General features: G+C 38.1%; 1 protein-coding gene across 1 annotated transcript in view; it reads left to right on the top strand.

Annotated features, from left to right (window-relative positions):
• The window catches only part of RAPGEF6 (Rap guanine nucleotide exchange factor 6), a 196,720-nt gene that overhangs the window by 4,362 nt on the left and 169,486 nt on the right, over positions 1-22,872 (top strand). The window contains 2 exon segments of the mRNA XM_032336811.1: positions 20,791-20,861; positions 22,156-22,212. Of these exon segments, the coding sequence (XP_032192702.1) occupies positions 20,791-20,861; positions 22,156-22,212 (128 nt within the window).

The following is a 22,872-nucleotide window of genomic DNA, read 5'->3' on the forward strand; positions in this document are numbered from 1 at the left end:
CCAGGTTCTTTAATCACTAGTCCTAAATTGAAGCCTCAAAAAACAGAATATTTTGTTGCTCAGGCTTGAAATTCATGTTCCAACTCTGGGTTCTCCCTGATAATCTTTTCTCTGTCCAACTGTCCACTAAATTTTTATGTCCTGAATCTCTGTCTACCTTTTTTTCTTGTGCTCTGCTACCCTAGTTCATGCCCTTATATCATTTTATCTTTGACTTTTGTACTTGAGTCATTTTATTTATTTTATACATCTCACCATTTTTCACTCTTGATGAGAATTGCCCACTGCCTAGATAAGTTACCAGTATAAGTTATCCAAATCATTTTTGCGAGTTAAAAGAGATACCATTAGTATTTATGTCAAAATAACACGTTAAAGAGGGGCTGTCTGAGGTAAATGAGTTGTATTGTTATCTCACCTATGTAATAATAACATTAATATGCCCTTTCATTTAATATGTCAGACACAAAATACAGTGTTTTTGTGGAAAGAAGTTGGATATGGTCCCTATTCAGTGAGTTAGGAGATGGTCAAAGAAACATTAGTAAAATGTTAAGGTTATTAGTGGCAAAAGTATGAATGGGATACTTTGGACTGCAAGTGGGAAAAGGAGAAATTTTGATGAGCAGTTAATGGAATCTTAAACATGGTAAATAGTTGTGTGGACAACATCTAGAAGGGAAGTCATTCTGGGCAGAGAGCAAGAAGAGTGTAGGAGAAGTATATGTGTGGAACAGGAAGCCTCTCAGTGAGGTGATATCATCCCCAAAGGAATACACATTATTACTATTTTTTTAGAGATGTATTTATTTACTTATTTGAGAGAAAGTATGTGTGCTCATGCAAGGGAAGGAGCAGACTCCGCTCTGATTGGGGAGCCCTATATGGCCCCGATATCATGACCTAAGCCAAAAATCAAGAGTTGGAAGCTTAACTGACCAACTGAGCCACCCACGTGCCCTACAAAAATTATTTTTTAGGGGAGTAGTGAAAAAAATCTTAGACCTTGTTAATGGTTTGTAGCCTTAAAAAACTCAGTTCTGCCTGGCAGAATCTTATTTCTTAGTATTTAATTGAGGGTGGGGCAGCATTTCAGAAAAAATGTCTAAAAATGCTCTTTGGGAGGGATGTGATAATAAACTTTGCAAAATACTGTGTATGGTGTCTGGGGGTTAAATGGATATACTAGCTGGATATACTGGATATACTAGCAGGGTTGAATCATTTCAAGGATTTGAACCTGATTTTATGAATAAAGGAGAAACATTGGAAGGTTTAAAGCCTGAAAATAAGGTCAGATTTACAGATTTACTCTGTGGGTGTTGTTGAAGATATATTGGGGAGGAGATGGGGCGGTATAACAAAAGCAGAAAGGCTTATAGGTAGGGTAAACATGTATTTTCTCTAAACCAGGATACATTTATGAATGAAAGAGAAGATTATTAATGATTATATGAGGATCACAGGAAAACCAGGAGATAGGGTCCTGGTTATAGGAAACAAAGTAGTTCAGGTGTGAGATAAGGCAGTTGCCTGTAGGATAATAAGATAGTGAGGAGTTAGAATTGGCCCAAGTGGTCACTGATTGGAATTGGGAGTATCTGCCTCCCACCAGGCTTTTTCATTAAAGTTTGAAATGGACAATAACACACACAACGGTGAAGTCCATACATCCTAACTAGATGGTCAGCTTAGTTTTTACACTTATATTTAGTTACCACTCAAATCAGGGTATGAAATACTATCACCTCTCCAGAAACTCCCCCTTTGCCCTTCCCAATCAGTACCCTTTCCAAGAGGAAAAAAAATTTTTTTTTGAAGATTTTTATTTATTTGGCAGACAGAGACCACAAGTAGACAGGCAGGCAGAGAGAGAGAGGAGGAAGCAGGCTCCCCACTGAGTAGAGAGCCTGACGTGGGGCTCGATCCCAGGACCCTGAGATCATGACCTGAGCCGAAGACAGAGGCTTTAATCCACTGAGCCACCCAGGTGCCCCCCAAATTTTTTTTTTAAACCATAAATGTGTTCTGCCTACTTTTGAACTTCATTTGAATGCAATCATACACTGTATATTCTTTGTAGCAACCAAGAGGACTTGTTTTTTTTGTGTTTTACCTCTGGACTGGACTTAGAATCACCCCTCTTGGTGATTTCCTTGATCTCCATCTGCTTGTCCTTTTTATCCTAATTCACCCTTTTGGCTACCCTTTTGAATTGTCTGCTCCACTTTGTCCAAACCTACTTTTGAGATAATTGCTTCTCAACCCCAGAAGCTGCATTTAAGGCCAACTATACACCCTGCCCTTATGTTCCTCACAAGTTTCAGGTTAAGTCTGGCTTTCTGTCTTTTGCTTGTTGGAAACAGGTTTGGACTGGGTGCAAGCACAGAGCAGTTTAGATGATTTCTAGATTGTTGATTTGGGTAGCTGCCTGGTTAAGAGTGCATTATTAAGCAGAATTAGGGTGGGAAGAGATTAAATTTTGGAAGTGGTTTTAGACTCCATGCAGGAGATGCAGGTAATGATGTTCTCTAAGAAATTACAGCTTCAGGTTAAACCAGGCTGTGGGTCTGAGATTCTGTACAGCATGTGGGTTATAGGCGAGGTCATGAGATTGATAGGAATGACAAGGGGAAAAAGCGATATGAGGATAGGACAGCCCTTTTGGGTGTTCCGCTATTAAAGGGATGGGACAAAGATAAGAAACCTGGAAAAGAGAGTGAAAAGAAATTGTTAAAGAGGTAGGATGAGAATAGAAGAGTGCTGCTACAGGAGGGCATTTCAGAGAGAAATCCCTAATCACTAATGTCGGATACTTTTGAGAGTTCAAGAAGAGGGAGGACTGATAAATTCTTTGTATTGTGTCTGTTAGGATGATTTCACTAGACTAATGAATAAAGATCCTGATTGCGGTGGGTTGAAGAGAGAATAAGACTTAAGAAAGCAAAGGCAACAAGTACTTTTTGTGAATCTGTATAGAGAGGTAAAGTCCTCCATGATCTTCTGCCTGGCACTCTAGCCTCATCATCCCCACCTCCAAAGACGTGCATTTTAACTACTTAAAATATTGAAACACCTTACTTCTCCTTCTAAGCTATCTCTCTCAATGTAGGGAACTTTAAAAAAAAAATGTCTATGCCCACTCTTTGTCTCTTGGGTTAGAACCTTTTGGAATGGAGTGTTAAGCATTAGTACTTATAGAGGGCTTTTTACATAGTTCTGATACACAGACAGAGGTGAGAAGCATTGTCCATTGTGTCAAATTCTCCTCTCTCTATGCTTTATACAGGTTGGGAAAATATGGTTATAGCAGTATTTATAGCCTTGGGTTTTGCGCTTGGGCAAGACTACTTCAAACTAATGTGTAGGCTCCAGCACTGAGACTTTGAATGATCCTGGGCAAGCTGCCTAATATCTCTAAGACCAAAATCATTTGGGGATTATTGTGTGGAATAAATATTTAGCAAGTGCCTGTCATAATAAACACTCAATAAGTGATAGCATATTTGTTAGCTTGCCATTTCCTTTGACTGGAAAGCCATCCTCTAACTTGGCATGTTCAGTCTCCTCACTGAAGTGTCATCTCCAGTGCTTACCTGCAAATTGAAGATTTCCTTACTTTTTCACTTCTCAGTGTTCCCAGGAGACTTCATACCTTCCTTCACCACAGTAACTGCTGTGTTATGATTACTTGCATGTTTGTGTATGTGGCTGGAATATGAACTCCTTGAAGACAAAGTATTCTAATGTCCAGTGCATAGGATGCAGTACTTGGAACCCATAGGTATACACATATTTATAAATGACTTTAAGAAGAAAAGGAAGGTGAAAAATACTGTTTCCCTCCTCTTCTAGTGGTGGTTTCTACTGGTGTAATATTTGAAGTGCTAGGATGAAAAGACTGATGAAGTTTGACAAAAAAGGCCAAATTTGCTATTAATAATACTCTCTAAATAAAATGTGAATAAAGTACAGTTGCCATAGAGACTATTTTACCTGGTAGTTCTTTATAAATAATACAGATAGAAGAAACGTAGTCATACTGTGAAACTAACTCCTTTTTTGTACGGTTTTTAAAATACACTTGCGGAAAACACGTGTAGGAGACACATCTGAGAGAAATGCAGATAAATATCGGTGTTAATTTCTCATGTGATTTTAACCAGATGACTTAAAACTTTTCCTGGGCAAAAATTACATCCTTAGCTAGGTGCTAATATAATTACCTTTTTACAGTCAGAAAAAGGTATTAAAATAGCTTATTTTTGTTGTGAAAAGTTGAAGAGGGAGCTAGGACTATAAGAATGTAAGATGTTTTTTTATAGTCCTTAATCTATTTCAGAATTTAGAATTATCCTTAAATGTAGACTTGTAGAGGTTTTTTCTCAATTGGCGAAAGCACACCATTGTACTTGGAATCATTTTTGAGTGAGTCACTGTGCACATCCCTAAGGGTGGCAGAACAAAGATTCTCTTGTGCTTTTCTACAGCAGATGCACATTCAGAGGGTTTTTGGAAAGTAAAAGAACTTATTTATGCTTGTGGGGCCCTGTGGCCTTCATTTGTAAACTCAGCTGGATAGAGAATATAGATCTGGATGGGGCCTTCATTAGGCAGAATCTGTTCTAGGCACCTCATTTTACATCTATTAGAGATTTCCTCCTTGAGAAGAAAACTGTAGCCATTCAGGAGTTTGGGCACTGTAAAATTTTGTTTTAAAGAGAGTGAGGAGACACATAGATCAATGGAACAGAATAGAGAGCCCAGAAATAGACCCTCAACTCTATGGTCAACTAATCTTCGACAAAGCAGGAAAGAATGTCCAATGGAAAAAAGACAGCCTCTTCAATAAATGGTGTTGGGAAAATTGGGACAGTCACATGCAGAAAAATGAAATTGGGCCATTTCCTTACACCACACACGAAAATAGACTCAAAATGGATGAAGGACCTCAATGTGCGAAAGGAATCCGTCAAAATCCTTGAGGAGAACACAGGCAGCAACTCTTCGACCTCAGCTGCAACAACATCTTCCTAGGAACATCGCTAAAGGCAAGGGAAGTAAGGGCAAAAATGAACTATTGGGATTTTATCAAGATCGAAAGCTTTTGCACAGCAAAGTAAACAGTTAACAAAACCAAAAGACAACTGACAGAATGGGAGAAGATATTTGCAAATGACATATCAGATAAAGGGCTAGTGTCCAAAATCTATAAAGAGCTTAGCAAACTTAACACCCAAAGAACAAATAATCCAATCAAGAAATGGGCAGAAGACATGAACAGACATTTCTGCAAAGAAGACATCCAGATGGCCAACAGACACATGAAAAAGTGCTCCATATCAGGGAAATACAAATTAAAACCACAATGAGATATCACCTCACACCAGTCAGAATGGCTAAAATTAACAAGTCGTGGAATGACAGATGCTGGCGAGGATGCGGAGAAAGGGGAACCCTCCTACACTGTTGGTGGGAATGCAAGCTGGTGCAGCCACTCTGGAAAACAGCATGGAGCTTCCTCAAAATGTTGAAAATAGAACTACCCTATGACCCAGCAATTGCACTACTGGGTATTTACCCTAAAGATACAAACGTAGTGATCCCAAGGGGCACGTGCACCTGAATGTTTATAGTAGCAATGTCCACAATAGCCAAACTATGGAAAGAACCTAAATGTCCATCAACAGATGAATGGATCAAGAAGAGGTGGTATATATACACAATGGAATACTATGCAGCCATCAAAAGAAATGAAATCTTGCCATTTGCGACGACATGGATGGAACTAGAGGGTATCATGCTTAGCGAAATAAGTCAAGTGGAGAAAGACAACTATCACATGATCTCCCTGCTATGAGGAAGTGGAGATGCAACATGGGGTGTTAAGGGGGTAGGAGAAGAATAAATGAAACAAGATGGGATTGGGAGGGAGACAAACCGTAAGTGACTCTTAATCTCACAAAACAAACTGAGGGTTGCTGGGGGGAGGGGGGTTGGGGGAAGGGGGGTAGGGTTATGGACATTGGGGAGGGTATGTGCTATGGTGAGTGCTTTGAAGTGTGTAAACCTGGTGATTCACATACCTGTACCCCTGGGGATAAAAATATATTATATGTTTATTTAAAAAAAAATTAAAAAAAAAAAAAAAGAGAGAGAAAGAGTGAGGAACTTCCCTGAGAGCATTGGACAAAAGTGAGGAGCAGCCAGGCATGATGAGCTTGACTATGTGACAAAGTCCTCTTCTTTGGAAGAGGTGGAGTGATTATGAGCTCTGTGACATTATGGTTATTATTTGACTTGACCCTGGACTTGTTAAACTGAGGTCTTGCTGTAAATAAAAAGTGAACGAACTGCTTTACTGAGAATATTAGATTATGGAGGCCTAACCGGCCTGTTTGTTTTTTCTCCACTATTAGACACTCTCCACTACTTTGCTATCAACTAAACCTTTGACAGCTGGAGGGCTTTAGGCTTTGTCATGTGGCAGAGATAGTGGGGCTTATTGGACAGAACACTTAGTACGTAGTTAAAGTAGCAACACTGCCAACATGTATTTGTGAACATATATATAGCGCTTCTAGAAATATTGTAGCTGGCGAGGTCAAGAGCTGGTGATAAGAGTTGCATACAGATAAAGGAACTGAACTCATGAGAGGTAAAATGTCTTGCTCAGGGGTCACATGATTCATCAGTAACTTCCTCAGTCTGCGAGCACCCCGCTGCCTTCTCTATAGCAGAACAGTGAACTTTAGGTTATGTTTTAAGCTTTGAACTTTTGTCATCTTTATAGTTGCCTAATGCTTTCCTGAATAAATTTGCCTTGTTTTATCTTGCCTGTGCTATATGCAGAACTTAAAGGTGCTATGTAAATTTAATGGAAGGGGTCAATGTAATGGAGGTACAGAATTCTCAAGTTTTATGTAAGATGGAAACAGGTGTGCTTGATATCTGTGTCAGTGATTTCTTACACCATTCTGTTTTTATAACTTAAACTTTTGTTTTCAAAGGGTGGTAGTATATTCCATTTTGGGTTTTTAAAAGCATTCAACTAATAGGAAAAGGCTTTTTTTTTTTTTTTTTTCCCCAAACAAAAGAGTTTGTGTCAAAAGTGCCAACTGGAGCTTGAAGTATTTATGAGCTGCTTAAATGAGGCAGAGTTCAATATGTATTTTTTTTTGAGGAAGAGTGCCTAATTATATTTGTATGGTAAGTATTTTTAAGTACTTTTTTTTAAGTGCCAAGGGTAAAAGATTAAAGTTCTTTCTATATGGAAGGAGATAGGCAAATACACAGATAGTTTAAAATATCGCCTGGTTAAGTACTGTGATAGCTGTAAAATGAGGCCTTAGGAGTTCATAGGAGGACTTGGAGAGAGAAGAGTAAAGAGTAGGCAGGTGTCATTCATGCTGTTTTAGAAAAGGGAATCTTGACTTCAGCATAGATTAGAATATATAAATGTTAGGTTAAGAAGGGATAGTATGGGGGCGCCTGGGTGGCTCAGTGGGTTAAAGCCTCTGCCTTCGGCTCGGGTCATGATCCCAGGGTCCTGGGATCGAGCCCCGCATCGGGCTGTCCGCTCCGCGGAGAGCCTGCTTCCTCCTCTCTCTCTCTCTCTCTCTCTGCATACTTCTGATCTCTATCTGTCAAATAAATAAAATCTTTAAAAAAAAAAAAAAAAGAAGGGATAGTATGTATTTACCGAAAAAGGAACAGTATTTGTCAAGGCCACAAGATGTGTTTGGCACAAACATGCAAGTTCCCTGGGTAGGTAAGTAGTACAAGATAGGACACTGGAGGCATGGCCAGGATCCAGATCATAAAGGACTGGTTTCTCTTTGTTAAGAAGTTTGTATTTGCTTTTTGGAAAGATAACTCTGACAGGACTATGAAGAATGAATTACAGGGTGTCAGACTTAAATGCAAGAAGGCTGATTTACCCAGTGAGAAATAATAAATTCCCCAGTTGTTCCAGATGGGACGGTGAACAGAGATATTTATGAAATAGAATTGACAAGTTTCTGGCCAGAATCATTGAACAAGAGTGTATCACGTAAAACAGGGAACCTCGGAGCAAGACACAGCCAATAGTATAAATATTGAGTTTAGCTTTGCATTTATTGCACTTGAGATGCTGATGGATTGCTCAGGTGTTAAGTGTTCATTATGCTGTGGAATGTTTACATTGTAAGTTTTGCTAGAGAGCTCTGGGCTAGAAATAGAAATATGGGTGTCATGAACATGTATATGGTAGTTCAAACTATGAATGTGGAGGATTTTACTGGTGGTAGAGTGTCTCTAGTGAAGAAATGATGGATGTCACAGTTATGGGAACATATGTAAACATTCAAAGGTCTAATAAGGCAAAACCTGTGAAGGAGACTCAGGAGCACCTGGGGCAGAAAGGTAGTAATAGCAATAAGAACGGCCAAGATTCATATGCTGTGGTTCTTACTGGGATACCTGTCACTGTTTAAAAAAAAAAAAAAAAGAAGAAGAAGAGAAGAAAAAAAAAGAAAAAACTTTATACACATTTAATCTTCCAAAACACCCTGAAAGAAGGTGTTATCCACTTTTTACATACAGGGAAATCGAATCATAGACTAACTTGTCGAAGTTCACACAACTAGGAAACTGCGGAGTCAAGATTCAAACTTAGGTGTTCTAATTTCACAGTATGTGCTTGTAGTTATTAAATGTTTTCCATCGGGACAGGAACCCAGAGGGAACCATATTACAGAAGGGATCGTAGGAAAAGAGTTTTAGGGAGGAGTGAATGAGTGATGAATGTGTCAGCAATGCTATTAAAGAAAATTATGGAGAGAGGTAAGGATTGAAAAGTGCATGTGACACTTAGAATTAGCTTATCTTGGGTGACTGCATGATACATAGTGGGATCAGAAAGGTGAACTTCAGCCTAAACTTTGAACTTAGAAGTAATTAGATGCTTGATCTTTTGATACCTTATTTCAGAGGTTAATTGTTGGTGTTCTAATTTTAAGCATAATATTTGGGATTTTCATTTTTAAAAATTTCAGGCTATAACTTTTTAATGTTAGAGTTATTAATAAAATTTAACGTTCAGGTAATTGGTTAGGCAACATATTTTAATCTACAAATAAAAAGTTCTAGTTTGCTTTAAGAAATGTATACTGGGGGGCGCCTGGGTGGCTCATTGGTTTGGGGCCTTTGCCTTCGGCTCAGGTCATGATCCCAGGGTCCTGGGATCGAGCTCTGCATCGGGCTTTCTGCTCGACAGGGAGCCTGCTTCCCTTCCTCTCTCTCTGCTTGCCTCTCTGCCTATTTGTGATTTCTGTCAAATAAATAAAATCTTTAAAAAAAAAAAAAAAGAAATGTATATCCAAATGTGTAGACTAAATTCTAATTTAGACTAAATTTCTAATTCTAAAAGACTAAATTCTAATATACTCATGGAATGAGGTCATCTTTTCCAGAAAACATTCCTGGATGCAGTGTGTCATAGACACAGGTTTGCGTATGGTTATAATTGGGGATGCATAGCAAAAGGTAATGAAAAAAAGAACGCAGATCATTAAATGAGACTTGAAGTTTAGGGAAAACTAGAAGTGTCTGTCACTGTGTGGAATAAACAGGAACGAGTCATGTTTTCTCCCCACACCCATCTTTCTATTTTGAGAAATTCAAAACTACAGAAACATGGGAAGAATAGTATCCCCCTTTTTTGATCCTGTATTATATACTCTTCACCCTGAGCAATATTTTGCCATATTTATCTTAGGTCCTCCTCTCTTGCATATACTTTATTTTGCTAAACCATTTGAAAGTAAACTGCAGACCTGGTAACAGTTCACCCCTCACAGTATGTTTAAGATGTCTCTTATATTTTACAGTCTAGGATCCAGTCAGGGAACATTGCTTTTGATTGTTGGGTTTCTTTAGTCTTCTTTATTTTTAAAATTTTATTCAAGTAATCTGTACACCCGATGTGGGGCTTGAACTCACAACCCCGAGATCAAGAGTTACATGCTATTCTGACTAAGGCAGCCAGGTGCCCCCTGGTTGTCTTTAATAGAGAACAGTTCTCCTGCCTTTTTCTTTCTTTCATAAACATGACTTATAGAAGAATCTGGCCAGTTTGTCTTGTAGAATGTTTCATAATTTGGTTTCATGGTGAGAGTTAGGTGAAATTATTTTTTCATGATGAGATTTAGGTGAAATTATTTTCTTGAACTGTGTTTTTTTAAGCTTATTTATTTATTCTTAAGTAATCTCTACACCCAACCTGGGGGTTGAACTCACAACCTGGGATTGAGTCGTATGTCTTCTGACTGAGCCAGCCAGGCTCTCCATGATGTTCTGGACTTTGAATATTGTCACATCAGAGGACACATTACCAGTTCTTTCCATTATGGGGGATGCTAAATTTGCTTACCTATATCTCTTTGTTTTAAAGGTACAGTGCTGTAAGTTAGAAGTGTCCTTGAGATGATACTTTGCCAAAGGGTAGATATCTTGTCTTTCAACAGTGTTGGACCCATTGGCTTTAGTAGCATGTTGATAATCTTTGCTTAATTAGCTATTACTTTGCTGTTACAAAGTGATAATTTTCTAATTGTATATTTCTCCTACAATTATATAATAGCTGGTTTTTCTATAGAAGAACTTTCTCACCTTTCCCTGTCCTTCTCCTCTTTTAAATGACTTTTTCAAGGATTATTTTTGTATTTTTAATATTTTCATTCTTTTTTTTTTTATTACTAGATTATGCCAAATTTAGCCAGTAGAGCCCTTTCAAAGTCCTCTCCTATGTCCATTTGACATGACCCAATTAGTCTTTAAGTCATCTCTTTCTGGCACAAAAAGATGTTCCAGGCTTGTACTTTCTGTGCAGTCAGTCACTTACCCAAGGAACCTGGTTCTTTTACTAGGAAATGGTATTTTGGAAACGAGGGGCTGAGTTCCAGGTGTGGTAAATGTTGTATAGCTCTTTATTGGTATTTTGCAGACTGTATTTAGACCACATGGATGAGAAAACCAGTGGAATAGAATTCTATGTTTAATGTATAATGTTGTTAGCTTGGAGCTGTTGTCAAAAACATTCAAAATAGCTTTCATAGTGTGCTGAATGTAATTTAATTATTATTTTGTAATTTATAATGCATACCTATATATAAAGGCATAATGCTAATTGTTAACTGTTCATCATGTGATAGTCCCTGTGTTACACACTTAACATTTACCTTTGAACATAAAATGTTCAAAAGGAGGGATTTTATCATTCCTTTTATACAGACAATAAACATTAAGCAAATAATCCAGGATTATTGGTTAGTAACTGATAAAGGCATAATTTGAACCCAGGTTAACTCCAGATTCCCAGGTTTTTAACTACGTGGTTATTCTGTCTTCAGTCAAACATTGATTTGTAGAGGATTCTTCACTGTAAGTTTTTATGTTTAGACCTGTAGCTGCAGAATATATATATCTTTTAATTGAATCTGTACTGCTCTTAGAATTCACCCGAGGGATTTTTCATTGTTAACATTCTAGGGATATACTTGCTTTCCAGGTGTAGAAGATAATTGAGTAAAATATATTCATTAATGAGTATTTAAAATAATTGATGTATTGAAAGTTGCATGTGGTGAGTTAATCATAAGATAAGAAATTCATTAGTTTTAGAGTTGAAGAAACAGAAAAATACAGTTTCTTAAGCATTGCATTCTAAGTTTTCTAAGTTTTGGTTGGGTTTCTAAGTATGTGTGGAATGGCCATCAGTAGAATTGAAAGATGGCATTACTCCAGGAGCAGCACACTGCTTTGGCACAATCTCCTTAATTAGAAAGTATACTTAAAGGGATCGTTAATTCCTCATACAGCGCTGCAAATAAGAATATTTCACTTAAAATTGAACCAGTGGGATGTACCTAGAGTGAATTCATTATGTTTGGAATATTTGAAAGATGTAAAAAGGTAGCTGCTTTGTTGTAGGATGGCCGCATTACCACCCGCCTCAGCTTGCCCACCTTTACTCACATAACTGGCTGAGAGGGTATGGTTGGTCTGTTTTAGGATCTGAGTCATCACTGCTTCCTCACCATTTTTTTGCCCAGGTGGACCCATTATTTTATTCTTTAACCCAGCGCTGGTATTTGTTATTCTAATGCCTCTGGTTAATTTCTGTAGCACATTGTTGAAGTTTCAGAACAGGTGGCTCATTCTGTTGAGAATCGGAACAGAATGTTGCTGATCTGAAATGTCCTGACTTCCTAGTTTTTCCATTTTCATTATTACTTCCCTCTTTCAGGCTCTGTAGGGCAGCTTTTAAGTGCACACGGTGTAAATGATTAATACTTGAATGTACCTTTTACTTTTTTTTTTTTAAGATTTTATTTATTTATTTATTTATTTATTTTTAAGATTTTATTTATTTATTTGACAGAGAGAGATTACAAGTAGGCAGAGAGGCAGGCAGAGAGAGAGAGGAGGAAGCAGGCTCCCTGCTGAGCAGAGAGCCCGATGCGGGACTCGATCCCAGGACCCTGAGATCATGACCTGAGCCGAAGGCAGCGGCTTAACCCACTGAGCCACCCAGGCGCCCTAAGATTTTATTTATTTATTTGTAAGAGAGAGAGAGAGTGAGAGCGAGCACAGGCAGACAGAGTGGAAGGCAGAGTCAGAGGGAGAAGCAGGCTCCCTGCGGAGCAAGGAGCCCGATGTGGGACTCGATCCCAGGACGCTGGGATCATGACCTGAGCCGAAGGCAGCTGCTTAACCAACGGAGCCACCCAGGCGTCCCAGTACCTTTTACATTTTTAACTACCAACAAGTATCTATAAGATTTAAGGCCTGTCTCTGTCAAGTTTTGTTTGTTTGTTTTGGCTTTCTATAATAGCTTTTATTGATCTTGGGCATAGCAAGCCTAATAATACTACCATAAGCCTGTCTCAGAAATAGTTGGTACAAAAACTGCGAGAAACCAGGGTGCATGCCTGGCTCAGCTGGTAGAGCATGCAACTCTTGACATCAGGGCTATGAGTTTGAGCCCTACACTGGGTGTGGAGCCTGCTTAAGACAAAACACAAAAACCTACAAGAAACCCCTAAGGCCAGCTTTACACAGTCAGCAACTACTTGGTGTCCCATTTAAACAAAATACCATAACCACCCGCATCATGTGGGAGAATTAGCCAGTTCACTACTACAATCCAGCCTTTGTTCTGGGAGGTCTTTTCTGTTCTTTCATGAGTGCTTAGCATCTTATGACCCTCAAACCAGGTACATTGTAGGGACCAGGACTTACTAGGCATCTCAGTGATGAATTCCCTTTTTCATTAATAGGTTATCAGCCAAATAACAGAGTGGCATAATCCTTCCTGGCCAGTGGTTGTCAAACTTTAGTATGCATCAGAACTACCTAGAACCCTTAATTAAACCACAAATTGCTGGAACTACACCAGAGATTCTGATTAAGTCTGGAATGGGGCCTGAGAATTTGCATTCCCACATGATGGTGCTGGTCTGAGGGTCTGTAGGGGTTGTAAACTTAAATGAAACAGAGCCCAGTTCTGTCCATTTTAAAGAAAAGGAATAAAAAGATACTTGGTAGCTACAGAATTGCTGGGATTACTGGAGAAGTAGGCTTGGGGCTAGACAACCATGGTCATATGTCTAGCACAAGCAGTCCACTACTTGGACTATTGACCACCTACACTATATACTGCATATGTTGACTCACCCTGATGTTACTGCTAACTGCCAGCATAGATTCTGTGCAGTTCTTGTTGGTTTCCCTGTGTTCAAATTTTGGGACATGTGTGTCTCATTAGTAGCACTTGGATCATTTGCCCACGCCCTAGTTTTTTTTTTTTTTTTTTTTTTAAAGATTTTATTTATTTATTTGACAGAGATCACAAGTAGGCAGAGAGGCAGGCAGAGAGAGGAGGAAACAGGCTCCCCGCTGAGCAGAGAGCCCGAAGTGGGGCTCGATCCCAGGACCCTGGGATCATGACCTGAGCCGAAGGCAGAGGCTTTAACCCACTGAGCCACCCAGGCGCCCCAACCCACGCCCTAGTTTTATGTGAGGTTGGAAGAATGAAAATCTGGTGTTTTCAGCTTCCACCAAAATTCATACACTGAAGTAATCTCCAAAGAGGAGTTCATTCATGGCTTGACTTCCTTTGTGGATATTTTTGACCGCTGTATTTTAGTAGTTGGCAGAATATGGCCTGGAGTCCAAATTAGCCTACCAACTATTCTGTAAATAAGACTCTTGGAATGCAGCCACACCCATTCATTTACCTACATTTTTATGGTTTTCATGCCAAAAGGAAAAGTTAAATAGTTGTGACAAAAATTGTATGACCTAAAAAGCCTAGAATATTTACTTTGTCACATTTTATAGAAAAGGTTTGCCACCCCGATAGAAATAATGCTAATATTTTTATTTGGGTCCAAGAGTCAGCATTTATAGATGTTGTTGGAGAACTACATGTTCATTTGGCCAAATTGTCCCTCTGAAATAAGATTGAAGACGATTAGCAGTAAAAACTGCTATTTCGGGACGCCTGGGTGGCTCAGTTGGTTGGACGACTGCCTTCGGCTCAGGTCATGATCCAGAGTCCCGGGATCGAGTCCCGCATCGGGCTCCCAGCTCCATGGGGAGTCTGCTTCTCCCTCTGACCTTCTCCTCGCTCATGCTCTCTCTCACTGTCTCTCTCTCAAATAAATAAATAAAATCTTTAAAAAAACAAACAAACAAAAAAAAACAAAAAAAACTGCTATTTCAATATTTGAAGAAGATATTCAAAGAAGGGCTTTTAGAATCTAAAATTGATAAACTTTGTCAGGCTGTCTTCAAGCAGAGAACTGAAGAAACATGTATTTCAAAACTTGTGAATTATATTCTTGCTTAGAGTTTAAAATTGAGAAGTGAATTCCAGATTCTTTGTCAGATATTAATGGCATTATTGATGTTGTTCCCAAAATGTCCTCTGAATTGAAAACAGTAGAAATTGTATGACATAAATTTAGTTGAGAATCTCAGAAAATTCTGGTGAGGCTTTTTGACACTAGCCTATCCTCATTTGGTAGGTCACATTATGGGAGTTCTAACTTGCTTGCCACTAAAAGTTAGCTTTATGTCAGAAATAAATTGCACAAATCCATAGGATAGGCATTTTGTAGGTGTCTCGCCAGGTTCTGATGACTTTCAATGTAAAGGGTGGGGCCCAAGCAACTATGTGTGTATGGCCACAGCTTTAAGGAATAGGAGAGAAAGGAAAAAAGGACTCAGACTGGAAAAGAAGAACTAATAATTGTTCTCATTCACAGGGTGTTTTATATAGAGAGAATACAAGAAAATCTACAAAATATGAGGTTTATTAACATTTATAGTATACATTTTCTGTTTATCCCAGTCTGTCTTCAAGTGAGATTATAGAACTTCACATGGAGTCTAAGAACCTTACAAGAGTGTATTGCCATTTTTACCTCCATCCTTTGTGCTCTTACTGAGATACCCTTCAGGTGTATGCATAGTGGAAACTCTCACACATTTTTGTTAATGCTTTTTATTTATTTAAGATTTTACTTATTAGAGCACGTGTGCACTCACTAGGACTGGGAGGTGGGAGGCAAAGAATCCCTGGCAGACTCTATGCTGAGCTCAGAGCCCAACATGGATATCAGGGATCCATCCCATCACCCCAAGATCATGACCATAGCAGACCAAAAGTCTGGCATGCCCTACCGACTGAGCCACCCAAGTTCCCCTTTTGCTAGTGCTTTTTAATCTGTTGATTATTGTTTAAATAATTAGAAAAAAGGTTTATATTTTCCCATGTAGTTTCCATTTTCAGTTCTCTTTATTTATTTGTGTAGTTTCAAATTTCCATCTGGTACTGGTTTTTCCTCCTTTATGAAAGACTTAACGTTTCTTTTATAAGGCAGGTCTGCAGGTGATTAATTCATTCAGACTTCGTATATGTGAAAATTACTTTCCTTTTGTTTTTGAAGGCTGTTTTGGTTGGCAGTAGAATTCTAGGTTGATAATTGTTTTTCTTTTTTGACTTTTAAGATTTACTACAATAGTTGTCTGGACTGCATTGTTTCTGACGAGAAGCCTGCTATAATTCTAATCTTTGTTTATGTAATTTATCTTGTTTCTTGAGCTGCTTTTACATTTTTGTCTTCATTTTTTTAAAGCAATTTGATCTTAAGGTGCTTTGGTGCTGTTTTCTTAGTACTTCTTGTGCTTGGGGTTTGTTGAACTTGCTGGATGTGTAAGTTTATAGTTATCAAAAAGGGAATATTTTCCATAATTCAGTTTTTCCCTTTTGTTCTCCCTCTGCCTCGAAATGACTCCAGTTACACTTTTGTTAGGCTGCTTGAAGTTTTTCCACAATTCATTAGTGCTCTATTCAAGTTTTTTTCCCATATCTTTCTGTTTTTTTTGCTTTCTGTTCTTGTGTATTCAAGTTTATTAACCTCTTCTCTGCAAAGTCTGATTGTGCTGATAATCCCATCTAGTGTATTGTACATCTCAGATACTGTTTTCATCTCTGAAATTTTTTTTTTTTAATTTTTTTTTTATTTATTTATTTGAGAGAGAGAGAGAGCATGAGAGGGGAGAAGGTCAGAGGGAGAAGCAGACTCCCCAAGGAGCTGGGAGCCCGATGTGGGACTCGATCCCAGGACTCCGGGATCATGACCTGAGCCGAAGGCAGTCGCTTAACCAACTGAGCCACCCAGGCGTCCCTCATCTCTGAAATTTTTTTAATGTCCCTTCTTACATGCTTATTAATCTTTTCTTTATCTTCCTGAATATATGGAATATAATTTTAATAAGCTTTAAATGTTTTTTTCTTACTCATTCTGTTATCTGTGTAATTGGTAAATTGGTTATAATTGATTTTTCTCCTCACTATGAGTCATTTTTTCCTCCTCCTTTGCATGCCTGGTAATTTCTGATTGAATAGCAGAGATCGTGATCTTTACCTTTTTATGTACTGGGGTTTTCATATTTTTTGTAAATATTACTCAGCGTTGTTCTGGGACACAGGTAAGTGACTTGGAAATTATTTGATCCTTTTGGGCCTTTTTTTGAGCTGTGTTAAATAGTGCCAAATTTCTATTTAGTTTTGCCCCAGTATTAGTCAGTCCAGAACCTTCTGAGTACTAGGATAAACACACTATGGATTATGAGATTTTCTAGTCTGCCTGATGGAAATAGTAACTCTTCATGGTCCTATGTGAGTTTTAGGTATATGTTCCCTCTGATCCAGGGTGTTTAAACCTCAGCGCTATGAACATTTGGCCCAGATAATCCTTTAGTCCGGGTCCTTGTCTTGTGCATGGATGTTTACCAGCATCTTTGGATTCTAGTCACTTGATGCTGGTGGCACCAGCACCCTGCCTCTGTGCTAAGTTGTGACAATCCCAAACGTCTCTAGATACTGCTCTTGTCATCCAGGGGGAAAAAAATCATTCCTGCTTGAGGACTTCCTTCATTCTGTAATATAGTTCTTTCCCTGACTACTTTGCCTCTTTTTGTTGTTGTTGTTGTTTTTAATTTATTTATTTGTCAGAAAGAGAGCAAAAGCACAGAGAGCTGTAGGCAGAACAGGCAGAGCAGGCAGAGGGAGAAGCAGGCTCCCTGCTGAGCAAGGATCCTGATGTGGGACTTGGTCCCAGGACTCTGGGATCAGGACCTGAGCTGAAGGCAGATGCCCAACCAACTGAGCCGCCCAGGCGCCTGGTTTTTGTTTTTCTTCCCCCACGTTATGGAATGATCTGTATGCAACTGAAGACTTGATGAGCGCCTTCGGTAGGTTTCCGGAATATACGTTACCGGTGCAACATGCTCTCTTGTATTCTGCAAACTCTAGCCAGTTTCTGCTTTCTAGATTGCCTCCTCCTTTTCGTCAACTAAAGATACTGGCAAGCAGTAAGTTAGCATTCTTTGAATCATCACATTTGTTTCTCTTCTCTCAGGTGTTAAATTGTCTTCTGTTGCCTGGTGTCTTATCTCGTGAAAAATATGATTTCATATATTTATTTTTAGTTTTAGTTGATTATGGTGGAAGGTAAGTCCAATCTATCTTAATCTGTCGTGACAGATGTTGAAGCTCCAACATTCTGTCAATAGGAGATGTTCTGAAATGCTCCTGATCACTGCACCTCCCAAAACATCAAAGTGATAGTTCTTTGATTCCTCATAGAGTTTATTGCCCACTTTCTGAAGTATGAGTGTGTTACCAAGGACTCCAGGGTACCGGCCTCCTTTTGGTCATTCTCTTGTTCATTCTGTTCATTCAGCAAGATACCGACTATTTATGGGTAAGAAGGTCTAGATGTTTTCACGTTGTGTTATGGTAGAGAGTGAGAGAGTTAATCCGCTTCTCGGCCTTTTGGCTAAGATCAAGTGAGAGTGAGAATGTTAAAATAGCCCTAAGGAAAAACGTAAGTTAATATTGTCCTATATGAATGCAGACTGTTTCTGATGATCTTTTGTAATGGAAATGGTAAACAAATGTATTCACCAAATAAATACCCGAGGCTTACTCAGTTCTAGCAACAATGTTATGTTGAGACTATTCGTTAGGATTTGGTTAAGTTTGTGGCAATCTGCAGGCATTTTTTTTAAGGATATGTTTACTTTAGGAGGACAGTCTATGGTAGAGACCTCACTATTAAATACTGTAAGTTTTCATTGGACACCCTAGTCTTTGCTGTTCTTTGCCTGTATGGAAGCAATATGACCTTTTATTTACTATCTTCTTCTGGGGCATAGGAAGTGGGCTATTTCAGAGGCTTCCACTTGGCTTTTCCCACTACTTACAGCTATTATCACATAGGTCATGGACCCATATGGGGTTATTCTAACTAACAAATATATATTCTAATTTTAAACCCAGGATTTTGAGAGGGACTCTTAGATGGGTCTGCATGCTCAGTGAGTTCACTGTGAGCTAGACTTTGGCCAGGACTTGATTACTTTAATCCAGAAGGTTTTGGCTGGGTGGTTGGTTCTTTTGTTCACCAAACCTCAGCTGGGATCATTTTCTCAGTTTCATTTGTCTTCTGGTGTAAGAAGACATGACTTACATATCTGATGTCTTGGTGCTGTTCCATGTGGCCTTTCTCCATGAGACTAGTGGGCTTCCTCACAGCACTGGTGGTGTCAGGGTACTTGAATCTTACAATGACACATATTTACTTCTGCCACATTCTTTTTGATCAGAACAAATAAAAGGACCAACCAGGTTTTTGGGGAAGGCACGTAAGATTCCAGTTTTTGATGTGGGAGTGGTAAGGTGTCCTATTGAAAGCATATAGGATAAGAAATACCATTGTAGCCATCTATGGAAATATTAGTTTATCATATCACTTCTCTATCTGTTGTCGTCAAGAATTTTATAGACCTTTTCTCATTTGTTGTGGTTTTCTCTTTTAGTTTATTCTTTATATATGTATATAGGAAAAAAAATCTTTTTCACTCCATCTTCCTAAGGATTTAGAGATGGTGTGGTCATTGAATTCGTCATGGTTAATTAGTGGTGGTAATTTTTGGAATGACAGATTATGGATCTTTTTCTTAGTGGCTCTATGTTTTCTTATTAATCTGTTAAAAAACAGGTTGTCTTAGCTTTTTTCTTTTGTCATCTGATAATTCTCTTAGCCAATTGCATATCAAAGCAGGAAGGCAGTGTTGGGGAGCTGCCTGTCTTACAAAGTCATCGTTTGTATTCTCTTATAAGAGAATAAGGAGGTACATTTTATATAGAGAATTTAAGCTTGTTTATAATCTCTGAGCACCAGCATTCTACATAAGTGGTAAAGTAGACCATTCTGTCTGGAATTTGGGCTGCACCTATATTCTCTGCCACTTCTCTAGGCTGAGGTTATACTCTATCATACTGGGAGTTTTAATACCTAGTTATTTGAATGAGGGCTAGAGACAAGTTCCCTATCTCACAAAGTGAGTAACAGGATTGTCCCACTGGATTTTTTTTTTTTTTTTTTTTTTTTTTTTGGGTTAATGGTTGATTAATATTGCTTTGGGTCTCTTTAGAAAGAAATATAATAATATCAAAAATATTTTGATTTTTTTTTTTAAAGATTTTATTTATTTATTTGACAGAGAAAGACATGGTGAGAGAGGGAGCACAGCAAGGGGGGTGAGACAGGGAGAAGCAGAGTTCCTGCAGAGCAGGGATCCCAATGTGGGGCTTGACTGGGGGCTTGATCCCACTGTATTGGGATCGTGACCTGAGCCCAAGGCACATGCTTAATGACTGAGCCACCCAGGTGCCTTGTCTTTAGAAAGAGATTCTTTAGAAGGTCATATTTTTAGAGGAATATTGACAAATTGGGTCCTATCCAAAGGAGATTAGCCAGGATGCTTTTCAAGATGTAGAAACTGCAAATACTGAGACTGAATAATCTGGAGGAAATAATAAATTAAAAATTTATGTTGATATGATAATTCTTTTTGAATAGCTGGATGTCACTGAGGAAGAAGGGTTATATCTGTTTAGAAATGAAATAGACTTTCATATGAAATGCCAAGGTTTTGATTTCTGGCATTGCTTGAGTAGAAGCTTATCAGCCGTCCTGAAGAGGGCTTCCTGTATGAGTGGAGGTAGCTTTTTACCTTTTCAGATTTCTTTTATTTCAGAGATTTTGTCTGCCGTAGTCAATAGTTTTGTCATGAACAGTTGTTGGCTTAAAATCAGAGTTGTGGGGTGTTAAGATATTTTGAAAGATACATTTGAAAAATAATCATTTTTTTTTTCCTGTTCTCCAGGATTTAAATACTATTTATTCTTACCTTCATGGAATGGAAATACTATCAAATCTCAGGGAACATCAGCTCAGGTAAGTGTGATGCTCTGTTTAAGAGCTTTTGTGATGGAGTTATTGAAATGGGTTTGGATAGATAATTAGGAGCCCAAACCATTCGGGGGCTTTTTGTAGGATATACATAGGACTTTGGATTTTCTCATCACAGTTTTCCTTAGTCATGGGGCCTTGAGCAAATCTTAACATCTTAGCTGCAGTTTTATCTTTGATGGAATAAAGACAATGAGAGATGATCTTTGTTACAGTGTTTTGAAGGTTACGTGAGAGTATCTGAAGCAAAACACAGTGTTGAATATTTGCTAGTCAATGAAAACAAAACTGTTTACTTTATGTAATTCTTTTTGATATTATGTCCATGCTTAAGATGGACTGGGTATTATGTAGTGTTGTATTAAAGTGCAAGAATTACAACTCCTGATTTGGTATGCTCATATGGGTTCTGTGAATAAGACCTGTAAACTTTCCAAACCCCATTTTCCTATTCTGTAAAATGAAATTTCTTTTCTGCTACCTTCTGTCATTGTGATTACATTTATAAAAACACCTTTGAGTGTTGTAAAGCATTTACTGTAGTAACTTTGCATAATGTTTTAATTAAAGTGTGTTTTCCTTCCATAACCAGCTCATCCATTACTTTTTCTGGCCCTCCTTTAAGTTTCTGGTTAGGGACCAAACCAGATTGCTGGAATATAAATGTTAGGGCCTATTATTTTCTCATTTCTGTATAACATAATTCAAATGTCAACATGTCTTTGGAAGAAGCAACATACACACACACACACACACACACACACACACACTCAACAGACTTTGATATGTATTTGTGTAAATGTTAGGGCCTTTTGTTTTCTCTTTTCTGTATAACATAATTCAAATGTCTGAATGTGTTTGGAAGGAGCAGCGTACACACACACACACACATTCTCTCTCTCTCTCAACAGACTTTGATATGTATGTGTGTATACCTCTGCCAGTAACTTTTCTTTTCCCCCTGCTAGTAATATCTTAACAGGAGGATTCAGTAGTGAATCAGACAAATGTGTATTTTTTCATAGCAGAAAAGGAACATCGTTCAGTGTGAGTTGGCAGGTTCTAGAGTATACATGATAGTATTGTATTTGTTGTCTCTTAATATTAGCCAACTGACGTTTTTGAAAATACTGCATTTGATGTATATATTTCTAAACTCTTGGAGTTTAGTGAAGTTAGTGGTAGGTAAGACAATTTTCTGTTGAAGAAATCATAAGTGTTTTTAAAACCAAGTGAAGATAAAATCATTAAATATTTGGCTTTTTTTTTAATATGTTAGATTAATGTCTGCAAGAGCACGCTATGAGAGATACAGTGGCAATCAAATTCTTTTTTGGTAAGTATTTCCTTAATTAGCTTAAACTAATAGCTTTAATGTTTAAATTGTGACTTTTTTTTGTTTTAAAGATTTTATTTATTTATTTATTTGACAGACAGAGATGACAGGTAGGCAGAGAGGCAGGCAGAGAGAGAGGAGGAAGCAGGCTCCCTGCTGAGCAAAGAGCCTGATGCGGGGCTCCATCCCAGGACCCTGGGATCGTGACCTGAGCCGAAGGCAGTGGCTTTAACCCACTGAGCCACCCAGGTGTCCCTCAGTTGTGACTTTTAGCATTGAGATTTATTTTATTTGGAAGGAATTTCTTTAGAGTGGATTGAAATATATTCATAAACTGAAAGAGTGCACAAAAAGTTTAAAATAAAATAGTATGTATTAGTAACAGTTATATATTCACTATATATATATATATATAGATATATATAGATATAGATATATAGAATATTTCAGCTCTCCTAAAGCTCTATTCACCTCTCTTGGAAAGGTAATCCTGTTCTGACTTCCATCACCATGGAACTCCACACATATAAGCATTGTTTGGTCAGGCTTTCTTTTCTTTTTTTTTTTTTTAATTGATAAATGTCTAAGATTCTTCTATGTTTTTGCATTAATTCTTTTTCGTTGCTTTTCTCTATGTGTGCAAATGACACAGTTCATTTA

This window comes from Mustela erminea, chromosome 3 (genome assembly GCF_009829155.1).
Source record: "Mustela erminea isolate mMusErm1 chromosome 3, mMusErm1.Pri, whole genome shotgun sequence".
Taxonomy (NCBI): Eukaryota; Metazoa; Chordata; class Mammalia; order Carnivora; family Mustelidae; genus Mustela; species Mustela erminea.